The sequence below is a fragment of the Rhinatrema bivittatum genome, chromosome 7, assembly GCF_901001135.1.
Source record: "Rhinatrema bivittatum chromosome 7, aRhiBiv1.1, whole genome shotgun sequence".
Taxonomy (NCBI): Eukaryota; Metazoa; Chordata; class Amphibia; order Gymnophiona; family Rhinatrematidae; genus Rhinatrema; species Rhinatrema bivittatum.
The window spans coordinates 243,581,492-243,606,857 of NC_042621.1; the positions used below are offsets into that span (position 1 = coordinate 243,581,492).

Here is a 25,366-nt window from a genome sequence, read left to right on the forward strand (position 1 = left end):
TATTATATAATTTTTACAGCTGATAACACCCCATGCCATCAGAGTTCAGACCCCACCACGACATATTCCTGGAGTTGTGGAAGTAACTCTTTCATACAAATCTAAGCAGTTCTGTAAAGGTGCTCCTGGACGATTTGTCTACACAGGTAATGTTAATTTTTTACCATGCTTCAATAATGATTACATGATCTCAGAATTTATGAATATATTTCTAAAGTGTTTTTTAACAGTACTAATTAATGAATGTAATGCTCAACACTATTAACTTTAGATTAGAATAAAAATAGAGGAAATTCTAGCCTACAGCTTTCTTCTTTTACTTAAGTCTCCACAGAATGTTTTCAGACTACATAAAGAAGAATATAGTTTTTCATCACCAAACTGCCATATGTTCATTTATTGCAAAATAAAGTTTAATAAATGTACATTTCAAACTTATCATAAGGGGCACGGTGGTATTCCATATGACAGCACCAAGTGAAAGGAAAGGTAGGGTCATAGCCTGTCTGACCTGGAAATTTCTGTCTGATTTGCATTGCTGCTAGATTGATAGAAACAATGAGATAATCATTATAAATTGCACTCGCCAGTGAAAACTGAGCCCAGCTTCACTGTATTTCACAATATGAAAATTATGTAGTCCCATAAGCAGGAGGGACCGAATCCCTAGGGCATCTGTTTCCTATCAGTGTCCCACCAAGCTTGCAGTCTGACTTGGCATTCTGACATTTAACCTTCTCAGCATGAGATGTACCATAGGGCAACAAGACAGCAGAAAAATGAAACAAAAGTGTACTGTGGTGCAAAGAGTCTTTGGAAAGTATAGAAGTTGAGACATTTGCTGGTTTGTACACAGTGATATGAAAGTACCTTCTTCTTTTTTTTTTTTTTTCCAAGAACAGACCCTATTAGTCACACATAGTGAGAAGACTGTGCTGTTTCTCAGCAGGCTAAGTGGAGGCCTATCCCCATCTATCCATGCCTTTTTGCCCGCTGCTTTCAACTATTATAAAGATACAATTACCTTGGGAGAGTGTGGCAGTTCAGTTGATTAGCACGGTGAATTAAAAGAATGAGTCACAAATGACATGTCCAGCTCTTCTCTACTAGTCCTTTGTATTCCCAGTGTACCTCACCCCTGTTGTAAGAAGGTCAAAAATTAGAGAGAGAGAACAATTTTCAAGCAGCTAGCACTTAGGAGCAGAATTAACAATCATTCTGTATGTAATTGCCAGTTAATAGTAAATTGCCTGCTAGACTGTAAAATACAATATAAACTGGTGGACACCTAAAATTAAATTAATGAGATATTTGCTACATTTAAAAGTGAATAATACAATTAATAGTTGGTTGCAATATGTGTTTTAACAATTGACAAATAGTTTTTTTATTTCTTTGCTAAATAATAATTAAAAATAATGCACACCTGGAAACTCCATAGTATTGAATTGCACAGTTTTGTGTTCATTTTATAAGAGGCAGCACTTCAATGGATTAAATGGAATATCAGTGATTACTTTTTAATTAGAGTATAAACATAGGCATGTTATTTCATTAAGGTAAAATGTAATTTTTATGCTTGTAATTGAAATTTTGTCACAGTTAAACCACACTTTTGTAAACACATTAAAGTGAAGGGATTATTTTGAATATGTGTGTATATACATGCATGCATGTTATTATTTCTTAAAGTGTCTGTTTGACTTAATAGTTGCCTATTAAGCAAAATGAATTCAAGCAAATTGATACGTTTTGCTTCAGCTCAAGCATAGTTCCCAAGCATACCATCAGTACATCATTTAGAAATTTTAATGCCAACCCATATTATTTAAATGATTTGTTGACCCACCCTCATTTTCTAGACTTATTTATCTCAGTTAAAGAAATGATCACAAATTGCAAAGAGTCAACATGTCATCTGTAGTCAACTGAACCCAGTAACTCAGTGAGATACTGCTATTAAATAGTGAACTTCTCCAAATTGAGCATAGAAAAAGTCTGAAAATTGAGTACATGCAACCATTCCCAGGATTATAGTGCCTTTAATAGATGTAAATAAATTATTATTCCTGCATAAATAATTGCATTTGGTTTCAAATGTATGAAATCATAACTCTGCCAGTAATCTTACAGTTTGTATTCTTTTTTGATTGAGCTGTGTTGAAAAGTGTTCATTCTTTGTGAAGTTTGAATCTGGCTTATTTTAAGAAAAAAAACAACATTTCATTTGGTCACTATAATGTCTAGCTCTTTAAGACTATTTTTCTTCTGTGTCTGATCCCTTATTTTGGCCAGTTTCCATCATTTAATACCGCCCCCACTTCACTCTCTGAACAGATCTCATGTTTCAGAAGTATTTAAGGATCTTTTGTATGCATTCAAATGTGATTGTCAATGGCACTGTTACAGTGTTTAGAGTCAATAGCTCCCTTCCATCACAGCCAACACAAACTAACTGTCTCATAGGTCAGTGCTCTTTAAACAAATTACTTGTATCCACAGAGTAAATGATTGTTAATTGCCTCCCACAAATCATACTATTTTTACTATGCTGAACTCAGTGCAGTTGGCTCTTAAATGTTAACTTCCTATGCTTTGTACACAATTAATTGTAATTCTCCATTATGAAATGTGCATTGTGAACAACTGTTAAAGGTAGAAAATTGGAAATACAATCCACATAAGTTTGTTCTATAGTTCAGTCTTTCTTGTCTCAGAACTACTTGCTGTTATTCAAGCCAAAACAATACAGCACGCTCAGCTGAGCGCACTGTTTAACCTGTGGTTGGACACGGGTTTTGGACAAGTATCCACAACCCCTTATGCCATAAGGAGATTAGCGCATCCAACCCCCCCTACGAAACTAATAGCACACATCACATGCAAATGCATGTTGATGAGGCTATTAGCTATTCTCCCCAGATCCAAAAAAAAAAGAATGTGTGCCCAACCCACACATTTTTACGCTCAGAAAATAACGCCTGCCCAAAGCAGACGCTAATTTCTGAGCAGCCCAAAAAAGTGTACAGAGAAGCAGAAAATACTGGCGATATTAAGTCGGAGGAACTAAAAGGTCTAAAAAAGAAAAAGTGTGCCGGGGGTCAGGTTAGGTAAAGGGACACTCAATTAACGAGTGTCCATTTTCCTAACCCGTGGCTATGCACAGGTTAGGAAAACGGACGCTCATAAAATTGAGCGTCCGATTTCCTAACCCACTGCCAGCCACCTGTCAGCATTCTTTCCTGGGCACCCTCTGCCAAGGAGGTGCTAGGGGCGCACATTTGTCCCTAGTGCCTCCTTGGCAGCGCGAACCCTCATTTAAATATTTTATCATGTGCCTAGGAGAGGTGGCTGGGTGCGCGTTAGGAAAGCAGGTGCTCAACACTGAGCGCCCGTTTTCCACACGTCTTTATTGTATCAGCCTGCTTGGTCTCTTAAGAGAGAGGCTGATATAAGCCAAGCTGATCCTTTTTTTTTACATTTTTTTCTTTCTTTTTTTATTGTAGTTTTTTCAGTATTAACCTAACCCCAATATGTAATAAGGGACGTAGCACTGAAAAAACCTGTAGTAAACAGGAATAAAAAGCCATGGCAAGATTAATATGTTTCCATGCAAATTGCAGGGTAATAAGCTTATTAGCAATTACCCTGCAATGCAAGGAGGCATCCTAGTGGGGAGGCTGCCTACTGTGCCTTTTTTTACCACAAGAAATTTCACTCCTTGTCAGAAGCAGGAATTAAACTTCTTGCAATAGAGAGGAGACAACCAAACCGCACTCGAGAGGGTGAGACCCCTCTCATTTCCTCCTCAAGCAGGCCAAACCTCCTCCCTCCTACTTAAGCTCCCTTCCAAAATTAAGGGGAGCTGCTTGAAAATTGTTCTGGGGGAAATGAAGTCTATTAAACTAGGGGGGTGTGGAGGACCTACCCCTTAACTGGGCAAACTGAGAATGAAATAGTTTAACTGGCAATGGCATTGGCATGCACCACTTTTAAAATTCTCCTACTTACGCGGTCGAAGCGGGCTTTGTATGCACATGCGCGTGTCCACTTTCAATTTGGCGAACATCTACACGTGGGCAGATTATTTTATAATATCTGCTCACGTGTATATTATAAAATTGCTGCATCCCTGGGGGCAGACATGCGCAAATGTGTGCCCACGCTCTGGTTTGAAAGTTACCATCATACTTTTTTTTTTAAAGTATGCATGTAAGTTCACCCCCACATTATGCCTTCAACAGAGAAGATATAACTATGCCAGATGAGTTTGTTCATGTATGGGCCAGCTTATACAGGAATTTTCAAACTGAAAACTTAGGATAAAGTCTGCGTGTAAAAGGTATCTGCCTACACAGTTATAAAATTACCCTCCCTATAAGGTAGATTTTAAAAGCCTTGCGCACAAAAACATAAGGGGTAAATTTTCAAAGGTACACAAGGCGTGCACACATGGACGTGCATGTTATAAAATCGGGGGTTGTGTGCGCAAGGGGGTGCACACTAGTGCATCTTGCGCGTGCCGATGCCTGCGGCCTTCCCCCGTTCCCTTCCCCTAATTTATCCTTCCCACCCCTTCCCTAGCCCTATCCTAACTCCCCCCAATTCCTTTAACTTACCTTTTGCGCCTGCTCCGGACAGGCGCAAGTTGCGCACGCCGGCAGCCTGTCGGCAAGCGGCAAATGGACGCTATGCCAGAGGCCTCTGGCCCTGCCCCTTTTTTGAAGCCCTGGGACTTAGACGCGTTCTGCGGCTTTATGCGCGTTGCCGGGCCATTATAAAATAGGCCTGGTGCACATAGGGCTTTGAAAATCCAGCCCTAAGCATGTAAGTGGGCCATGTGGGAGCTATGCAAATTTTAAATAGCTCCATATTTTCCTCAACTGGTGTGTGCCACTTGCTACAGCTCCTTGTTAGATGCAGGAGTCCAAGTGAACATTGGGGAGAGAGAAGGAGAGAGAAAGTACCTCTTTATAAGGCTGTTTCCCTATATATGGACCATTGTAAGGAGGCACTTTGATTCGAGGTGAGTTTTTAGGAGGTGGGTTGGTGTTAGGGGTGTAGTATTACAGACACTTTCAGAGGTATCCACTGTAAAATTGACATCATTAAAGAATTTTGGACCTTAAAAGTGATGGTCCGAAATTCTTTAATGATGTCAAATTTACAATGGATACCTCTGAATGTGTCTGTAACACCATCCCCCTAACCCACCTCCTGAAAACCCACCCCAAATTCCGCCCCCCCCCCCCCCCCCCCCCCAAATGTTCACTGGACTCCTGTGCCTAGTGAGGAGCTGTAGCAAGTGGTGCATGCCAGCTGAGGAAAATTGGGAGTTATGTGCATTGGTGCTGGCCCCGCCTCTGGAACGCCAATACCCAGCCCCTTTTCTCCTTACGTTTTCTTGGCACGTATACCTCAATGTACGCATGCCCTTCCCGGTTATTTAAAAATCGCATAGCTCCCATGCGCCTCACTTGCACACGCAAGGCTTTTAAAATCTTCCTTTATGCTTGGTACTGATATTGGTTGTTATTAGGTCAAACAAAATCAAAGTAGGCCAGGTATCCTTGTCTTTCGAATGAGTTCTGGTGCTGCACCCCTGGAAAGGCTCATATCAGTTACCTTAAAATATATTATACTATATTGTATAAAACAACAAACATATATTTGAATGTAAGTATTTCAATAGAAGACAGCTGAGAAAAGACAAAATATACAGTAGTATATATATTTGGTTCTGTTAATCTTTTAGTTTAAGCATCTTCTGAAAATATAGTTAAGCACTAAATATGATGAAAATAAATTCGTTACTGTTTTATCTAGATAGCCTTTTAGAAACTGCATATTTCAGTATGGTTCTTTTTAAAACAGTGGTAACCACATTTAATAGGGCCATTCTTGTCCTTTTTCTTTTGTGTCTCAGAGGAGGTCAGAAGAATGAGACATACCATTTGTGCTATTGCACAAGTAGACTATTTGTCCTAATCAGTGACACCCATTTACTAGAATTGCTTAAAATGAACTATACCTCATACAGAAATCACACATTTAGTCACACATTTAGAGTGTTCCATTCATCATCTGAAAATTGAGGGCCAGTAAACTTTTCTGTTCCTCCAGCAGGATCATAGACATGCATCAAAATGTTAAAAAATGATTGGTGAGCGAGAAGTGTCACCCATTTATCAAGGAAAAGGAACATTATTTGCTAATTTCCCAACCAAGCCAGTGACAGGGTGCTTCGTCTTTAGACCCATGGTGACCAACATGGCCTTTTTGTTATTAGTACAAGTCAAGCGCTTTTTGGCTGTTGCTAACAAGACACATTTGTCTATCATCAGAGAGTGCTTTATTTTTTTTTCAAGTGACTGTGACCAAAGTGTAGTCCCTGTATCATGATTGGCTGTGCGTCTCTAAGTTTTAGCAACACTGGGTTGCAGAGGAACTGATAAATCACAAAGTTTTCAAGTCAAGGTGAAGGTATTGACTCTGCTGCACCAAAACTGACAAAATGTAATGGTGAGGAAACAGTAATTCATCTTCAGAAAAAGGACAAAAGGGTCATCTTAGTTTAACTCAAAAAATGCTGAAATTTGAAAGTTTGATTCCTGCAATTTTGTTTGCTAGGATAAATGAAAGAAAAATATATATAATTCTGATAGTCTTAATTTTTATATAATTTATGTTTCAAATTTTAAGTGACAGGAAGGGTAGATTTATAAAAGCCTGAATAGGGCTGAAGTCTGTTAGTACTTTTTATCCACAAGATTTAGCCCAAATTTTTAAAGTGGATTTATATGCATAAGTCTATTTTGAAAATTCACAGATTTACAAAGTATGCCTGCAGACATACAATTGCAAAATTATGCTTTCTCCAAGTAGGGGTAACTTTATGTTTAAAGGTTTACACGCATGCTTTCAAAAATTGAAAGTACGAGCATAATTTAGTTTCTCACCCCAACTCTGCCTCCCGGAATGCTTACTTCAGCTGTGGGTAAAAGTCCACGTGAAATTGTGTTTTATGCATATTTTCTCATACAGAACCCCAAGGTTGATTTTCAGAGCAAAATTTACAAGCATAAAATAGGAAACATCAGTTTGATATAAAATTGATTTTTTTGATAAACAGAGATTTGAAAAGAAAACTAAATGGCACAATTAAAGCTTTTAAAGTCCAAAATAATACAATTATTGTTTATTTTTTTCCAAGTTGGAGGTCAAAACTATAAACCGGGGAGGGGGAGGAGGGTGGAACAAAATCTGAAATCAGAATTAGTTTTCATCTAGCTGAGTACTAAAATTGATAATGTAATTTACTTTGAAAAGTAGCATTTGATCATTCCATGAGAGATGCATACTGTACTATACATATATATATCTTAAATACAAAAGCAGAAACGGTACAAAATCACAAAAACCTGTGATAATATCTTTCTCACAGGACAAGCAGGATGGTAGTCCTCACATATGGGTGACATCACAGAATGGAGCCCAATCACGGAACACTTTTGTCAAAGTTTCTAGAACTTTGACTGGCCCCTACTGGGCATGCCCAGCATGGCACCAACCCTGCAGCCAGCAGGGGTCCCCCTTCAGTCTTCTTTTTTCCGCGCAGCAGTAGCCACGTGGTTAAGGAGCTCCACAGAGATTCCTGACAGGAATTTTCCTCACGGAATTACTACAACTTTTCTTACCCAACAGGGGTCCCTCCTTCAAATTTTTCAAGCTGCGGTACTCCGGTAAGTTTTCTACCCATTTTCAGTCGATTCCCATCGAGTTTGGCCCTCGCGGCCTACTGGCCGTCGACCGTACTGCGGCTCAAATTTTTCATGGCCATGGCATTGGGGTTCTGTCGGTGCCCGGACTGCAATCGCACCATGTCCATAACAGACCCTCATAAGGTCTGTGTAATGTGTCTTGGATGTGAGTACGATGTCCTGACCTGCACCAAATGTGTCCTAATGACACAAAAAGGTCGCAAGGTCAAAATGGAGAAGATGGAACTTCTCTTCTGTGCTCAAACCCCGACGCTCAATCCTCTTCTTCAAAACCAGAGCATTGATGGGAGGAGCATTGATGTCGTCAGAACCGGCACCATCAACTTCGCGCCAGTATCGACCACCGACTGATGACCGTCCGGCATCGACGACTTCTCGGCCTTCAACCACCTCTACTCCCCCTCAGAACCGAGGGGATCGTAGAGAGAAACATTGCCATCGACATCGGAAGTCTCGGACCATCAAGGGAACAAATCATCAACCTCACCATCATCCAAGCCGCCGTCGAAGAAACCCCGTCCAGAAAAGCACCAACCTTTTTGGCGACCGGATCACTGAAGCAACCCTCACCCGAAAGGGGATTGGGAGCCGCGACTCCGCCTTTAACGGTGGTCCCTCTGGCTATGCTTCTACCTCCTTCTTCTGTTCTGGAGCCGGGGCTGCTTGCTCCAGGTCTTTGAGAAGAACTGGACCGGCTGGTTCAGGAGGCCATCGATAAGGCGATGCATCGACTCCAAGTTCCTCCGGCACCGACACCGGTACCGATTGTGAAACTGACCACTGACCCGATTCTGGCAGCATTGGCACTGCTGCTCTCGAGGATGGAAGTTCTCATTGCCATTTTTCCACTGATGGATCCCGGGTCACTGATGGCTCCGATGCCCTCTTTGCTTACTTTGTCATCGGGAGGAGAATCACTGTTCCGCATCCCTCCATCGGGAGTTCTACCGATGCCTCAGCCATCGATGCCGATACGTCCGTCGGTGCCACCGATCCATCCATCAATGCCGATGCGTCCGTCGGCGCCACCAATCCATTCATCGATGCCCTCAATGCCTGCACCGGTGCCTTCGATGCCTTCATCGGTTCCTCCAATTATTCCTTTGACTCCTTCGGAGCCTAGACCAGGACCTTCAGGGATTCCACCATCCCATCCCCCTCGGGCTCCTAGAGGGGCAGGTGCTGATCCCTACGATACCTGGACTGATGATTCTTCACCAGACACTGATAACCTGCCTTCACCACCTTCTCCTACTGAAAGCAGAAAGCGTTCTCCTCCAGAGGACCTTTCCTTCATAAATTTTGTAAAGGAGATGTCTGAATTGGTTCCCTTTCAATTACAGACCGAACAAGATGACAGGCATAAAATGATGGAGCTGTTGCAATTCCTGGATGCTCCCAAGGAAATAACCTCCATCCCTATTCACCAAGTTCTTCTGGATCTCCTCAAAAAGAACTGGGAACACCCTGGCTCTGTTGCTCCAGTCAACAGGAAGGCTGACACCACTTAATTGGTACAGTCAGCCCCAAGTTTTCAAAAATCTCAATTGGATCACCAATCTGTGGTTGTAGAATCTGCCCAAAAGAGGGCAAAGAGATCAAAACCCCACACTTCCTTTCCCCCAGGCAAGGAGCAGAAATTTCTAGATGCCATTGGTCGCCAGGTCTTTCCGGGCTCAGTGCTCATCTCCCGAATCTCCTCTTATCAGCTCTATATGACCCAATACAACAGGGTCTTATTTACGCAGATACAAGACTTGACAGACTTCCTGCCTCAGCAATTTCAAGATCAGCTCCAAACTCTAGTAACCAAGGGTTTTGAGGTGGGCAAGCATGAGATAAGATCATCTTACGATATCTTTGACACTGCTACTAGGGTGTCTGCAGCTGCTATCTCGGCAAGAAGATGGGCCTGGCTCAAGTCTTTGGACCTTCGCCCTGAAGTGCAAGACATTATTCAACCTGCCCTATGTAGGAGACAATCTGTTCGGCGAACAGATCCAATGAACGGTGGCGGAACTCAAGGACCATCATGAGACCCTGAGACAGCTCTCTCTGATGCCTTCTGAGTACTCCTCAAAGCAGTCTTTCCGAAAAGACACTAAGAAGTCCTTCTTCCATCCAAAGAAATCCTACCCGCCACCGGCTAGAACTCGCTCTACGAGACCATTTCAAAAAACCCAGTCTCATCAGATCGAAAACAAAAGCCGCAAGCAGCTCCTCAGCTGAGCCCTGCTTCCGGTTTTTGACTCCTGCAAAGAGAGCAGCAGCCAGCTTCCACTGCCTCACATACCAGTGGGAGGTCGATTGTGCCATTTCAACAACAGCTGGCACTCAATTACCTCAGACCAGTGGGTCCTAGTGATAATCGCTCAAGGTTATCATCTCAACTTTCTCTCCATCCCACCGGACTCCCCACCTCTACCGACGTGGAGAACATCCGATCACTCCATCCTTCTGGAACAGGAGGTCTCCCTCTTTCTCCAGTCCTAGGCAATAGAACCAGTACCCTACTCTCAGCACGGCTAGGGTTCTATTCCTGGTACTTCCTAATCCCCAAAAAATCAGGAGGCGTTCGTCCAATTCTGGATCTATGTGCCCTCAACAAGTACCTCCATCGAGAAAAGTTCAAAATGGTAACCTTGGGTTCTCTTCTTCCTCTTCTACAAAGAGGAGACTGGCTCTGCTCTGTAGACCTCCAGGACGCATACACTCATATTGCGATAACTCCATCTCATTGCAAATACCTGAGATTTCTAGTAGGCCCCAAGCATCATCAGTACCGAGTGCTTCCAATCGGCCTCACGTCTGCACCACGAGTCTTCACAAAATGTCTCGTAGTAGTTGCAGCCTTCCTTAGGACTCAAGGTGCTCACATCTACCCCTTTCTAGACGATTGGTTAATCAGGACTCCCACTCAGCAGCTGCTCTGTCATCCCTACATCTTACCTTACACACTCTGATTTCACTAGGATTTCTCATCAACTACGACAAATCCTACTTAGTCCCATCTCAAACCTTATCATTCATAGGGGCAGAGTTGGACACCTTGCAGGAAAAAGCTTTTCTACCTCGACAATGAGCTCTCACTCTCGTCTCTCTCTCACACCAGCTGCAGTCTCAGCGTTACACAACTGCACGCCACTTTCTCATCCTACTGGGACACATAGTGTCCTCAGTTCAGGTCACCCCGATGGCCCGCCTAGCCATGAGAGTCATGCAGTGGACTCTAAGGTCACAGTGGGCTCAATGCATTCAGCCCCTGTTGACCATTGTCCACGTCATCAACTCGCTCCGTCAGTCTCTTGCCTGGTGTAAAAATCAGATCAATCCCCTCCAAGGCTTGCCCTTCCAGGCTCCAGACCCTCAAATTACTCTCACCACCGATGCTTCTAACCTCGGCTGGGGAACCCATGTAGCCAATCTGCAGACACAAGGAACTTGGTCTCCTGAGGAAGCCAAACACCAAATAAATTTCCTGGAGCTAAGAGAAATCAGATATGCTCTCAGAGCATTTCAGGATCGCCTCTCCAACCAAGTCATCCTGATTCAGATGGACAACCAGGTGGCCATGTGGTACATCAACAAACAGGGAGGCACGGGCTCCTACCTCCTGTGTCAGGAAGCTGCGCAGATATGGGAAGAAGCCCTCTCCCACTCGATGTACTGCAGGGCCACCTACTTACTGGGAGTGGACAATGTGTTGGCAGACAAGCTGTCGCACCTTTCAACCGCACGAGTGGTCTCTCAACCCCTCAATAGCGGACTCGATCTTCCAACAATGGGGTTACCCTCAAATAGACCTCTTTGCGTCACCTCAAAACTGCAAAGTAGAGAACTTCTGCTCTCTCACTCGCAGCCAACACTATCAGCCAAGAGATGCATTCTCCCTCTCATGGACAACCGGTCTCCTATATGCATTCCTTCCACTTCCACTTCTCTCAAAAACTCTCGTGAAATTACGTCGGGACAAGGGAACCATGATCCTGATAGCACCTCACTGGCCATGCCAAGTGTGATTTCCAGTACTTCAGGATCTCTCCATTCGCAGGCACATTCCCTTGGGAATGGACCCGCTTCTGATTACGCAAAACGACGGGTGCCTGCACCACCCCAATCTTCAAGCTTTGTCCCTGATGGCATGGATGTTGAAAGGTTAATCCTTTAGCCACTTAACCTTTCTGAATCAGTTTCCCGTGTCCTGATTGCATCACGGAAGCCTTCCACAAGAAAATCCTACCTTTACAAATGGAACAGGTTTCAGTCATGGTGCTCTTCTCAATCTCTTGACCCCTTTACCTGTCCAATCATGAAGTTTCTGGACTATCTCTGGCACTTGTCGGAGTCAGGTCTAAAAACCTCCTCCATCAGAATGCATGTTAGTGTGGTGGCCGCCTTCCATAAAGGTGTCGGGGATGTTCCCATATCAGTACAACCCTTTGTAACATGGTTTCTGAAGGGTTTGCTTCACCTCATGCCTCCACTGCGTCCTCCGGCCCCTTCTTGGGACCTCAACCTGGTTTTGGGTCGGCTCATGAAACCACCATTCGAACCTCTCCAATCCTGTGAACTTCGCTATCTCACATGGAAAGTGATTTTCCTTTTGGCAATCACTTCGGCTCGCAGAGTTAGTGAGTTACAGGCCCTAGTTACCTATCTGCCTTACACTAAACATCTGCAGGACCGAGCAGTACTCCGCACTCACCCTAAGTTCTTGCCTAAGGTAGTATCAGAGTTTCATCTCAATCAATCCATTATACTACCTACCTTTTTTCCCATTTCCATTATACTACCTACTTACCTCCCATTTCCATTATACTACCTACCTCTAATCCAGGAGAGCAGGCTCTGCATACCCTTGACTGTAAACGGGCTCTAGCGTTCTACCTAGACCGTACAGCTGCCCACAGGAAAAGCACCCAATTGTTTGTCTCTTTCCATTGCATTAAATTGGGGCAGCCTGTGGATAAGCAGACTCTCTCATCCTGGTTAGCGGACTGCATATCCTTTTGCTATCAGCAAGCAGGCATTCCACTTCAAGACCGTGTTAAAGCACACTCTGTGAGGGCCATGGCGACTTCAGTAGCACACCTACGCTTGGTGCTGCTTCCTGTCATTTGCAGGGCTGCCACCTGGAGTTCTCTCCATACCTTTACAGCCCACTATTGCTTGGACAAGGCCGGAAGACAAGATTCCATCTTCGGCCAATCTGTCCTTCGTAACCTATTCACAACTTGACGTACCAACACCCTTCCACCTGTCCGGTAGGGTTCAAGATGCTCTCGGCCAAATTTCACCCCAGTCCTAGTGCCTTGCACACCTGGGAACATTTGGTGCATACTCGGACATCCTCAGCTCGGTACTCACCCGGTACAGATATAGATCTGTAAAACATGATGAAATGAACTATTTAAAATAAATGTATATCATTATCATCATAATTTATTTATATCATGCTTTTCAAAAGAGAGTTCAAAGTATATTACAGCAAGATAGGATAACTGTCAGTACATAATGCAAATAGTACATAAAGACATAGATACAAGTCATAAATCAGGAACGATGTTCAGCAGCTTACAGTGGTGCAAGGCATAGTAGATCGTAAGTGCAAGCGTGCAGTATCAAGAACCTAAAGAGTGAGTTTTGAATGGAAACCCATTTAAGGATTACATGGGATCAAGACTAGTCTGAGAGGTGAGTGGGTTTATAAAGGGATCTGAGAGAGGGGAGAGTTGGTAGTGCAATTCATGTTTCATGTGTTATCTGAATTCTACATTGAAGAGCCAAGTTCTTTTGAAAGGTTCTTGCATCCCCGCCTTTGAAAGATGCTCAACATATGTAAACTCAGTAGTGTGTCTGTTGGATTCATGGACACATGCACTGAGAAGGAGTTGATGCAACCTGTAGGGAGGAGCCCTGCAGGTCCCCAGTTTCGACAGGCGGATCCGGATGAGGCAGAGGCCCATGGAGCTTCACCTATACCAGTCCATATTCCTTTCAGGTTGAGCCTTTGGATGCCGAGGCTGGCAAGTCTTAGGTGGGGGCCTCCATTGATGGGATAGAGGTCTATCAATGGTAGAGCAGATATGGCACAAGCAAATCTGGAAGTAGACGGCATTCAAGGATGTCCTGTGAGCAGGCTGTGGTCAGTGGCAGGTGGCATTCAAGGAAGTCCAGGAGGCAAGCTAAGGTCAGTACTGGGTATCCATCCAAAGGGAAGGCAGGATGGATAGGCAAGGCAAGAAGGCAAGGAGCCGAATAGGCAGGCAGACAAGGAGATGAGGAATACTGAAGAACTGAAGGACTGACCACGAGAACTGAAAAATAAGGACAACAGCCACTGGAACTGAAGAACAAGGACAAGGGATGTTGGAACTGAAGATGAAGATGAACTAGAACTTAAGATGCGGGAGGTGGAGAACAAAGACACAGGAACTGAAGCACAAGGGTACTGGAACTGAGGAACACAGAAACTGGAGAATGCAGAGACAGGAATGTTGAAGCAACTTACATGAGTAAGGCAATAGAGCAGTGGGGTACCAAGGGTCTCTGGCGCCCGGGGGCCAATGCATTTGTGTACCTCTCCAGCCACCCACCCCCCAATCCTTCTTGTACTAATGCTTAAGGTCACAGAAAATCAGTGGCGTCTCTAGCTTGAATAATTTGGGGGGGGAGTCAAAATGACATTTCCTCATCACACCTACCTCCATAGCATGGCCTCCTGCTTTAAAATTGGCTATAAAACATTCTTAATAAGAAAGTCCAAAGGGTCTTCTGCATAATTTAAAAAAGCTGGCTCGTTTCACACTTCTAGTAAAACTACTATTAAAATTATTTTATAGCTTCATTCAACTAATTCTATATGGCTATGAGAGTGAAGTCTAGAATGAATACGGGAAGGAAAACAATGTCAATATAAATCCGCACTTCCAGTTCTGTAACACACTGTGCATCCACAGAAATTCACCCAACAATGGGGCTTGGATGTTTCCCCTACAGCTCATCATACAAAAAGATATTTTCAAATTCTGGCGTCACCTCACAGTAATAGCAGCACAACACCTTTCGCTGCCAGACACATTGTGAACTAACACAAAACCCTGCAAAAAAGACACTCAAAATCTATACAGCAAACTTATTGGAATGTAACAGCAGTAACACCAAGGTCTCAAATAACAATAACCCGACCTGTGAAAAAGCACAGGCATATATTATACTGGGTCCCAGAATACCAATACACCACCTACTGAGGAAACAAAACAAACCTGATTGCTATAGATCCCTACACAAACACTACATGCTAGCAGAATCTCTTATCATGGTAACATGCACAGAGCAGAGACAGACCCTCACCAAATACAGAATAAAGGATCACAAATTAGACAAAAACTGAAATGGAAACCCCAAGAAGTCATATTCTGTGTCTAACAATGGAAAAACAGAACCACCATTCCTCATAAAACAATAAAATCAAGAAACATAAAGCATCAATTATAATAGTAAAACCATACTAATAAAATAATATTTGTAAACTATTGATAAATAGGATAATTTCTATGAATTAAAATCATATACATTTTTAAAACATTTCCCAAGCACCAATAAAATATTTCAAAACAGCACATATATCAAATAACACCAAATAATTAAAATTAATAAGGATTTAATAAAGCCCCTGCTGTCCATACCTGGGAACTCTTGCTTTCCACTCACTCTGAGATTGTCGAGGATTAGGACGTTAGAGGATTGCACACACTTTATCCTCTCTCTCTCTCTTTCTCATGCATACTCACATGTCCATTCTCTCTCACACATACACTGTCACACACACATACATGCTCTTAAACCCACCATAACCTCTCTCTCTCACAGACTCAGACACACTCTCAGGCTCCCCCCTCCTCCCCCCTCCTCCCCCCTCCTCCCCACACATACAGAAGCTCTTACTCCCCTGGATTCTCTCATATATACACACACTCTCATTCTCACTGGCTCCCTCACATACACACAAGCACACATACCCAGGCAAGCTCCCAGATATTCTCAGACACACACACACACACACACCCAGACCCCAGGCAAGCTCACACACACACACTGACCAGACAGGCTTCCATTCATTCTCACACTGCTCCCTCCCCACCCCTCAGGCATGCACACATTCATTCTCACACACATACAGACCCCCAGGTAGGCACCAATTCATTCTCACACAGGCAGGCACCTATTCTCACACAGACAGACCCCAGGAATACACCCATTCATTCTCATACACAGACACACCCTCAGGCAAGCACCCATGCATTCACACATGCACGCACTGAAGGCAGATCCTTCTCTTTCTTTTTCCAGCAACCTCGGAGCCTCTCTCATTCCTCTGCTACCACTGTCAATGCTGCCACGTGGCTATTGGGGAGGTGCCGATTGCTGCTATTGGCACTGAAGCCCATTCTGCTGCCTCCTCTGTGCAGGCCCCGCAGTATTAAACATTTGCGGGTTTCCAGTTCCTCCATACTGATCTCATATATTGCGAGATCGGCATAGAGCAAGGGCTACTCTTGCACATTTCCAAAGATAGCATATGCCGATCATAAAAATGATTATTATTTTTTTTAACCTTTGCTGTCTGATCTTAGTTTTCTAATCGGTTGCTTACAGGCTTTTTATTCCACCTTCCCTTTCTTGTTGTTGTTTTTTTTTGCCATTTCCTTTTACAGGGTCTTTTTTTCTAATTCTTTTCTCTCCATCTTCTTCCCTCAAACACAGAGTCAGGTTCTCATTCTCACATGCTGTCTCTCTCACACATACACACACTCACACACACACACAGGCCCTCACACTCACATGGTGTCTCATGCATACACAGCTCTCACTTTCACATGCTCTCTCTCATACATACATACATACATACATACACACTGTCTCTCACTCCCACATGCTGTCTTGCTCAAACACAGGCTTTTACTGTCACATGCTGTTTCTCTCTCACACACACAGAGGCTCTCACATGCTGTCTCTCCAAACATTCAGAGTCTCACTCCCACACAGTCTCTCAACTCACTCACACACACACACACAATCTCTCAGCTCACTCACAGACACAAACGCATAATACACACACACAATCTCTCAACTCACTCTCATACACACAAACACACTCTACAGGCCCTCAGCTTCTCTCTTGCCTCTGGCCTTCTCTTCATGGGTCGCCACGGGATGGGCTCTGCAGTGGCCCTTATCTTCTCAGGCCGCCGTGATGTGGGATCTGCAGCAGTCCTGCTGCCGGGGATCCTCTTCTCAGGCCGTTGCAACATGAGATCCGTGGAGGCTCTGCTAGCGGGCATACTCTCTTCTCAGGCTGCCGCGATGTGGGATCCGTGGCAGTTTATAAACGCTGCTCCTTTTCTGTACGCGATCAATACTCCTCCTCCTTTCTGCCTGCACGGTTCTGGCAAAGTTTTTCTTCTGAGGCTGCACAGTCAGGAAGGAGGAGGAGCACCTGCAGGTTTGGATGTGACGTTTTTCTTCGGGCCGTGGTGAGATGAGCTCCACTATGGCCCCGCCAATCTTCCTACTGTGGGTGTCTGGCACACAGCACAGCAGTAGTTCCCTGCTCAGCCACTAGTGGGATGAGGTCCACTGGCAGTCGCATGGGCCTCCATGTCTGCTATCAGAACCCCCCTGTGGCCATGCACCCGGGGACATTGGCCCCCTGCCCCCCCCCCCCCCCCCCGGTATGCCATTGCAGTACAGAGACCTGTTGCCGAGGCATCGGAGAGATGTCTACAGTGGCCTTATATAGGCCTGAGAGGATGATGTCATCAGATGGTGTCTGCCAGGTTTTCCCTGTCTTGGGCCCTTTAAGAATGAGGATGTCGGGTGCATGTGCACCCTAGGAGGAGCAGGAATAGGCGGCGTCAGTGGCATCCTGCTGCGGGAATCCTTGGCAGCATCCCTCTGTTCTGAAACGTGAGGCAATCTGGTGGCATTCTGAGATGACGGAGAAGGCCCGACCCGAGGAGGTACGTGCGGTGGTTCACTGGGGGAGACTGCAGACCGCCAAATGCAACAATACACCCCCCTTAATACCCCACCCTGACCCTCAGGGTTTCTTGGGGTGGCATAGATGGAACTCCATCTGTAGATTATGGTCCAAAATGTTAGAAGCTGGTTCCCAGGAGTTCTCCTCTGGGCTGTAATCCTTCCAGGGAATGAGATACTCAAGTTTCTTACTTATGCGGCTGGCATCTAGGATCTCCATGACCTCGTATGTTGTCTCTCCATCACCTTCTGAGGTTCTGGTAATTTCCTAGAGGGCCAGGAGAGCACCAGGGGCTTAAGTAATGCAACATGAGTTGCTAGTAGCTTCAGTTATAAGTGATGGGCCCCAGTTTTCACAGTATCAAAAAGGGTCTAGTGTAGAGGAGAGCAAGGCGCAAGGAAGGTACCTGCAGGTGTAAATGGCGTGTGCTGAGCCATACTTTCTTCCCTGCTTTAAACTGCAACTTTCTGTGGGCATCAGCTATTCTTTTGGCTCAGTCAGAGACCTTTTGAATTAGGAGGGTGGTCTGTGCCCATAGTTCTTGAAATTCCTGGGCTGACCATTGGGCTGGCAAAGATACTGTTTCAGGCAATGGTTGCTTCCCATAGACCAACAAAAAAAAGAAGAGGCCCCAGTGGCGGTGTTAACATGGGAGTTATGGGCAAACTCATTCCAGGGTAAGAGAGTGCCCCAATTGTCCTGTTGCTCATTGATGTACGAATGGATGAAGGCCTTGAGGGTCCAGTTAATATGCTCTGCTTGTTCGTCTCCTTGGGGATAGTATGCGGTTGTGAAATCTAGCATGATGCCAAATTTCTTGCACAGAGAACATCAGTACTTTGAGGTAAATTATACTTCTATATCTGATAATATGTGCTTGGATAGACCATGCAGATGGAAGACATGAAGAGTAAAGAGGCATGCCAACTCAAGTGTGGATGGGAGGCCCGGTAGTGAAACAAAATGTGCCATTTTAGAGAAATGATCTATGATTATGCAGATCACAGTTGCGCTGTTTGAGAGGGGAAGGTCCATGATAAAATCCATGGACAGGTGGATCCAGGGTTACCTGGAAGCTGGCAATGGCTGAAACAGCTCACAGGGTCGGCCATGCAGTGGTTTTTGCTGTGCATAGATCGGGCACAAGTCAACATAATTTTTGACATTTTGATTCATTTGGGGCTACCAATAGTACCACTGAAGCAGTTCAAGGGTGTATGCCCATCCAGGGTGACCTGCAGTACGGGAGTCATGGACCCATTTTAACACCTTTATGTGCAGACAGGAAGGTATGGCCATCTTCCCTGGAAGGACAGTCATAGAGGTAGCCAGAAGTATCTTAGTAGAGTCTATGATGTGCCTGGGAGGCTCCAGGATGTCCTCAGTCTGGAAGGAGCATGAGAGAGCATCTGCTTGTTGGTTCTTGAGCACAGAGCGGTACCGTATTTCAAAGTTGAAACGTGCAAAGAACAAAGGCCAGCAAGCCTGTCTTGCATTTAGTTGCTGAGCTTGGTGAAGATGTTAGAGTTTTATGTGATCCGTATATATTTTGATACAGTGTTGAGTTCCCTTGAGTAGATGACACCACTGAGAGCCAATTTCACAGCCAGGAGTTCTTGATCACCAATGCCGTAGTTGTGCTTCACAGGTGAGATCTTCTTTGAAAAGAAAGAGCAAGAGCGAAATACCCCTTCTGGAGAATGTTGGATGCCCAGTGTTGAGGCATCAACTTACAGGATGAAAGGCTGCATAGGGTTCTGATGGCACAGATAGGGCCCAGTTTTGGAATGCTTTTAAGGCTTCAGAACCCCAGTCTTTAGTGTTGGCACCCTTGCAGGTGATAGCAGTGAGGGGAGCCACCATGGAGGAATAGTTTGGGATAAATTGGCGATAATTGTTGACAAATCCCAAGAATCTTTGGAGTGCTCAGGGCCCTACAGGGCAGGGCCAATCTCTGATTGCCTTTACCTTGTCGGAGTCCATGTGGAATACATCACATGAGACAATGTATCCCAGAATGGGAGCTCTTCACTCTCAAAAATGCACTTTTCCAGCTTAGCGAATAAATTGTTCTCTCTCAGGCGTTGCAGGACTGTGTGCATAACTTGGCGGTGAGTGCTAAGATCTTGAGAAAAATTTAATATGTCTAAGTACATGACTATACAAGTATAAAGTAGGTCACAAAAAAGTTCATTTACCATCTTTTGGAAAACTACTGGTGTGTTACATAAGCCAGAGGGCATGACTAGATACTCATTCAGACTGATGCAATATTGACTCGCATAAAATGGGCGTTCATGATTGAGCATCCACTCTTCAAAAGTGCACCCAGCCACCTCTCCTGGGTGCATGATGCATTATTTAAATGAGGGGGTCACACTAAAAAGGATGTGCTAGGAATAAATTGATGAGCATACGTTTTCTAACCTGCTCACAGCCATGAGTTAGGGAAATAGATGATACTAAGTAGGAGGAACCACATAAAAGCAGTATTTTGGGCATTTTTGTGGCTTTGTGGGGTTTTTTTTTTTAGGCGACTTGGGTGCACAGTGATTTTTTTGCATCGGGGGTAATAGCTAATAGCCTCATCTACATGCATTGATATGTGATGAGTGCTATTAGCTACGCGCTGGTTTGGATGCATGTTTTGGATGCACTAATCCCCTTATTGCATCAGGTGTTAGCTTAGCGCATCCAAAACTCATGCCCAAGAGCTCATTAGCCTGTGCATTGGCCTGATATTGACCATCATGGATGTTAAAAGCTGTTTTCCACTCGTCACCTGCCTTGATTCGCACAAGATTATATGCCCCTCTGAGGTCTAGTTTGGTAAAAATCTTCACGCCTTGAAGATGGTCGAAGAGCTCTGATATAAATGGCAAAGGGTACTGGTCCTTTTTCATGATGGCATTCATGTCTTGGCACTCAGTGCAGGGCCTGAGGAAGCCGTCCTTCTTTGCCACAAAAAAGAACCCGGTTCCAACTGGAGAGGAGGGCGGGTGGATGAAGTCATGCTCCACATTTTCGTGGATATAGTCTGTCATGGCTCGAGTCTCGGGGAGTGACAAGGGATAAATCCTTCCCCACAGAGGCGTGGTACCTGGGAGGAGCTCGATCCTGCAATCATATGACCAGTGAGGAGGCAGTGTCTCAGCATTTTCTTGGAAAAGACATCCTCAAGATGCCCCCGACCAGCACATTATAGGCATAGACCCTACTGCTTGTGGCAAAGCCTCTCCTCTGGAGCCAGGTGGCTGCATCTCATTTGCATGGGCTCTTCAGGTAGGGCAGAGGTAATATTTTTGTATGGGGGACAAACCTCCCATGCCTTCTGCTGAAGTCGACAGTTGATCTTCCTGGTGAGGGCAGTGATCTCTTCAAAAGAAGCTGGGAGGTCCCAAGCTGCAAGTTCATCTTTGATTTTAAGTGCTACACCCTGAAAGATGGTGGTGAGGCAGTCTTCCCACCAGCTGAGCTCGGAAGCTAAGGTCCGATACTTGATGGCGTACTCCACTAGTGTTCTAGAGTCCTGGCAGAGATGCAGCAAATTGGAGTCCATGGTGACCATCTGGCTCTTAGATGACTGTTTGGATCTGGTCAATGAATTGCTGCAAGTTATGCCATAAAGGATCTGCACATTCCCAAAGGGGAGAGGCCCATGCTAGGGCCACTGCATCCACCAGTGAGAGGATATAGGTGTTTTTTGTGAGATCATCCAGGAAAACTGGTGCCTGTAATGAGAAGGGCATTCGGCACTGATTCAAGAAACCCTGGCACTACCTGGGGTTTCCAGTATACCAAGGTAGATCTGGTAGCTGGGGTATAGGATGTTTGGGAGCTACGAGTGGTGGTGGTCGTGGCATAGGAGGTGGCGGAGCCACAGTGGAGGAAAATGCATCCAGTTATATAGACAACCGCTCTAAAGTGGTCGCCAGGATCTCCAGCATCTTTTGTTGGCCCTGTAGCTTATGGTCAAGGCCCGGGATGTCCTGCAGACCCGTGATTTACATTGGGTCCATGTCCTTGGCAATCTGTTTGATTCAGGGACCTTTGAGCCGAGGTGGAGTTAAAACAACCTGCAGGGAGGAGCCCTGCAGGTCCCCACCATCAGCAGCCGGATCCGGGTGAGGCAACTGGAGCTTCGCCTATACTAACCCATGTTCACCTTGGGTTGAGCTTTTGGGTACCGGGGCTGGTAAGTCTTAGGTGGGGGCCTCTGCTGAAGGGCTGGAGGTCTGTCGAAGGTAGAGCAGATATGGCACAGGAGAATCCAGAAGCAGGCTTGGTCAGTGGTAGGCAGTGTTTAAGGAGGTCCAGTGAGCAGGCTGTGGTCAGTGGGAGACGGAGTTCAAGGTTGTCCTGTGAGCAGGCTCTGGTCAGTGGTAGACGGCACTCAAGGAAGTCTAGGAGGCAAGCTGAGGTCAATACCAGACAACCATCTGAAGGGAAGGTGGAATGGATAGGCAGGGCAGGATGGCAAAGAGCAGACAGATGAGGAGATGAGGAACACTGAAGGACTGACTTCAAGAACTGAAGAACAAGGTCAACAACTATTGGAACTGAAGAACAAGGACAAGAGATGCTGGAACTGAAGAACACAGGAACTGAAGAATGCAGATATAGGAATGCTGAAGCAACTCACACTACTAAGGTATTAGGAAGACCTGTTGCCGAGGCGCCGGAGGGATGTCTGCAGGGTCCTTCTGTAGGCCAGAGAATGGAATGTCATCAGATGGCGCCTGCTGGGTTTTCCTGCTGCGGGCCCTTTAAGAATGAGCATGGCCCTAGGAGAAGTTGTGCCTGGCGGCATCCTGCCATGAGGATCCTCAGAGGCATCCCTCCGCACTAGAAGGAAAGACAATCTGGAAGCATCCTGAGACGAGGGAGAAGGCCTGACCTGAGGAGTAAGTGTGGTGGTTCATGAGAGAAGCCCATGGACTGCCAAATGCAACAGTGTTTTTTCGATATGCTCTGGAATGCCCTACCAGCTGAGCTTCAAGGAATGTCTAATTAAAAGCAGTTCAGTAAAAAATTAAAATCAGTTTTATTTTTAGAAGCCTTCCTTTGAGGGCAGCTGTAATTTTTGTTGATGTCATAGTGTAAGGATTTTAGTGAGGTTTATAATTTTGTTTGTTTAATCATTTTTGGTTCTCATTAATTGATGTCATTATTTATGTTTTGTGTACTTCACCTAGCATGGTAGGTTTGATATAGGCGGACAAAAAATCTGTATAAATAAAATAAATAAAGTTTTCACCAGTTTCCTAAAGGATAGATTAGGCCCTAGTCTGATGTAGGGTAAGAGGGAGTTGCAGTTCCTGTGAAGGTCTGTCTTCTGCTGCTGGTGAGGTGAATTGCTTTACGGCGCTAGCTCAGCTAATTGTGCTTCAGTTAGGGAGTGTAGCAAGGTAGGTTGGTGCATTACTTTTGAGGGTCTTGTATTCAAGGAGAAGAATTTTAAACTTGGCTCAGTAGAGAGTGGGGAACCTATTTAGCGATTTTAGGACTGGAGTGATATAATCAAATTTGCTGACATTCCATATCATCTGGGTTTCATTTCAAATGAGTTGGAAGTTGATGGTTTACTTTTTATTTTTTGGGATCCCAATATACAATGAGTTGCCATAATCTATAATAATATATAAATAGATATGTACAATTTGGAAAATTTTATAGGCCTGTTTGTGGTGGGGTCACTCCAGATTATGAAATCTGTAGTAATTGTGGGATTGCTATATACATAATTTCCACACTTAAAACTTGGAGGTTAACTTTCAACCACTATGCTTATCAGAATATACGCGTGTATAAGACCATGTGTAATTTTTCCAGAGTATTTTATAACTCGCACGTATGAAGCACATCTTATAAAATGTGTATATCTCTACTCCACAACATATGTGCATATGTAGGCTTAGACACAAATACATGCAATGCACTGAAGCCACATATATCAATGCATTGAATGTGTATATTTTTCCTACCTATTTTTCAAATATATGCGCATGTATTTTATGCACTAAAGTAAACTAGGACTTGCTCACATAAGTCAGCCAATATATAAACATACGCACGTACATGAAATTAGCAGTTTACCAATTAGTCCACCAGTTTGCCCAATCCTTTGCCAGGTCATCAAGATTTTCCTGGTTTCTCATCCTAAATTTCTCCAAGTTCACCCAGACCTCCCACCCTGTCAGTACTACACAATAAACACATTTAATATCACTTACACCAGATAATTATCAGGTGCAAAAATACACGAGTAAATTGGTAAATGTACATGTGTGTCTTTTAAAATAACAACTTACTTGCACAAGTGTTGGCCCCACCCTGGAATGCCTAGACCATCCGTTTTGTACACATGTATATGTATGTGCACATGAAAGTGAAAATACATGCTTATTTTTTACTTTTATAAAATACTGAATACACAAGTAGAGGCTACTTACGTGCATATATGCTAATTTTTACGAACATAAAGTTTTGAAAATTCACCCCAAAGCAGTATTTTCAATAAGTTGCTCAGCAGTGAGACAGCCAACTATATTATATCCATCTAAGATTAGGCAAATTTTCAAGCATAATGTAGCTGGCTAGGTTGTCAATAAAAATTTGCCTTACCTTAATGGTGAATTTTAAAAGCCAGGCATATGCCAAAATCAGGAGATGTGCACGCATATAGGAGATGTGTGTACATGTAGGACATGCATGCATGCACCACATTTTAGAAACCATCTACATGCGCGCATCTCCCGATATGTGAATATATCAATCCACTTCAAAAAGGGGCATGGTGTGGACGTGGTTTTGGCGGGGCATTGGCGTTTCAGGGTAGTGCCAAGAGAAAGAGATGTAACAAAAAAACCCCCACTACTATGGAGGAGGTGTAACTTAAAAAAAAACCCTACCATTTCTGAAGGTTTTAAGGGGTCTGGGGTAACTGGGGGGACTGCACACTATTAAACCAGAGGGGTTTAGACGACCTAGCTCTACACTGGGTGAACTGGTGGATGAACTGGCGAAACTGGTCATGGCGTGGACGTGTACCAGTTTTAAAATTCTCCCACTTATGCAACACCCAGTTGCAAAATAGGGAGCTCACATATGCGTGCTCAGGCTATTTTATAACATACGTGCATATGTGTGCTTCTGTTATAAAATAGTCACGTCCCTGGTTGCATGCCGACACATTCGCATCAATGCGCGCCCACGCACCCCTTTGAAAATTACCATTTTATAGATGAATTTTAAAAGCCTAGTGTGCGCTAAAACTGGGAATTACATGCACAAGTTGGGTTGGTGCACGCCATGCAGATTTTAAAAGTTACCCACATACATGCGTATCTTCCGCTTTGTGCTCAAAATTGTTTTCTAAAAAGGGATGGGGTGTGAGTAAGTTGGCAAATCTTCGTGTGTGTCTTTTAAAATAGAAATTTCATGTGTACATTTTGGCCCTTCCCTGGAGTGCCCCTCGACCATTCCCATTTTAAGTGCATATATGCAAGTGTGAAAGAAAAAAAACACGTGTATGTTTGATATT

General features: G+C 44.3%; 1 protein-coding gene across 5 annotated transcripts in view; it reads left to right on the forward strand.

Moving 5' to 3' along the window:
- LOC115095816 (transcription factor COE3) overlaps nucleotides 1-25,366 on the forward strand; it is a 343,530-nt gene that overhangs the window by 250,793 nt on the left and 67,371 nt on the right. For all 5 annotated transcript variants that reach the window (XM_029610002.1, XM_029610004.1, XM_029610005.1 and 2 more), the window contains exon 10: nucleotides 20-146. In XM_029610002.1, the coding sequence (XP_029465862.1) occupies nucleotides 20-146 (127 nt within the window). The remainder of the gene's footprint in view (nucleotides 1-19; nucleotides 147-25,366) is intronic.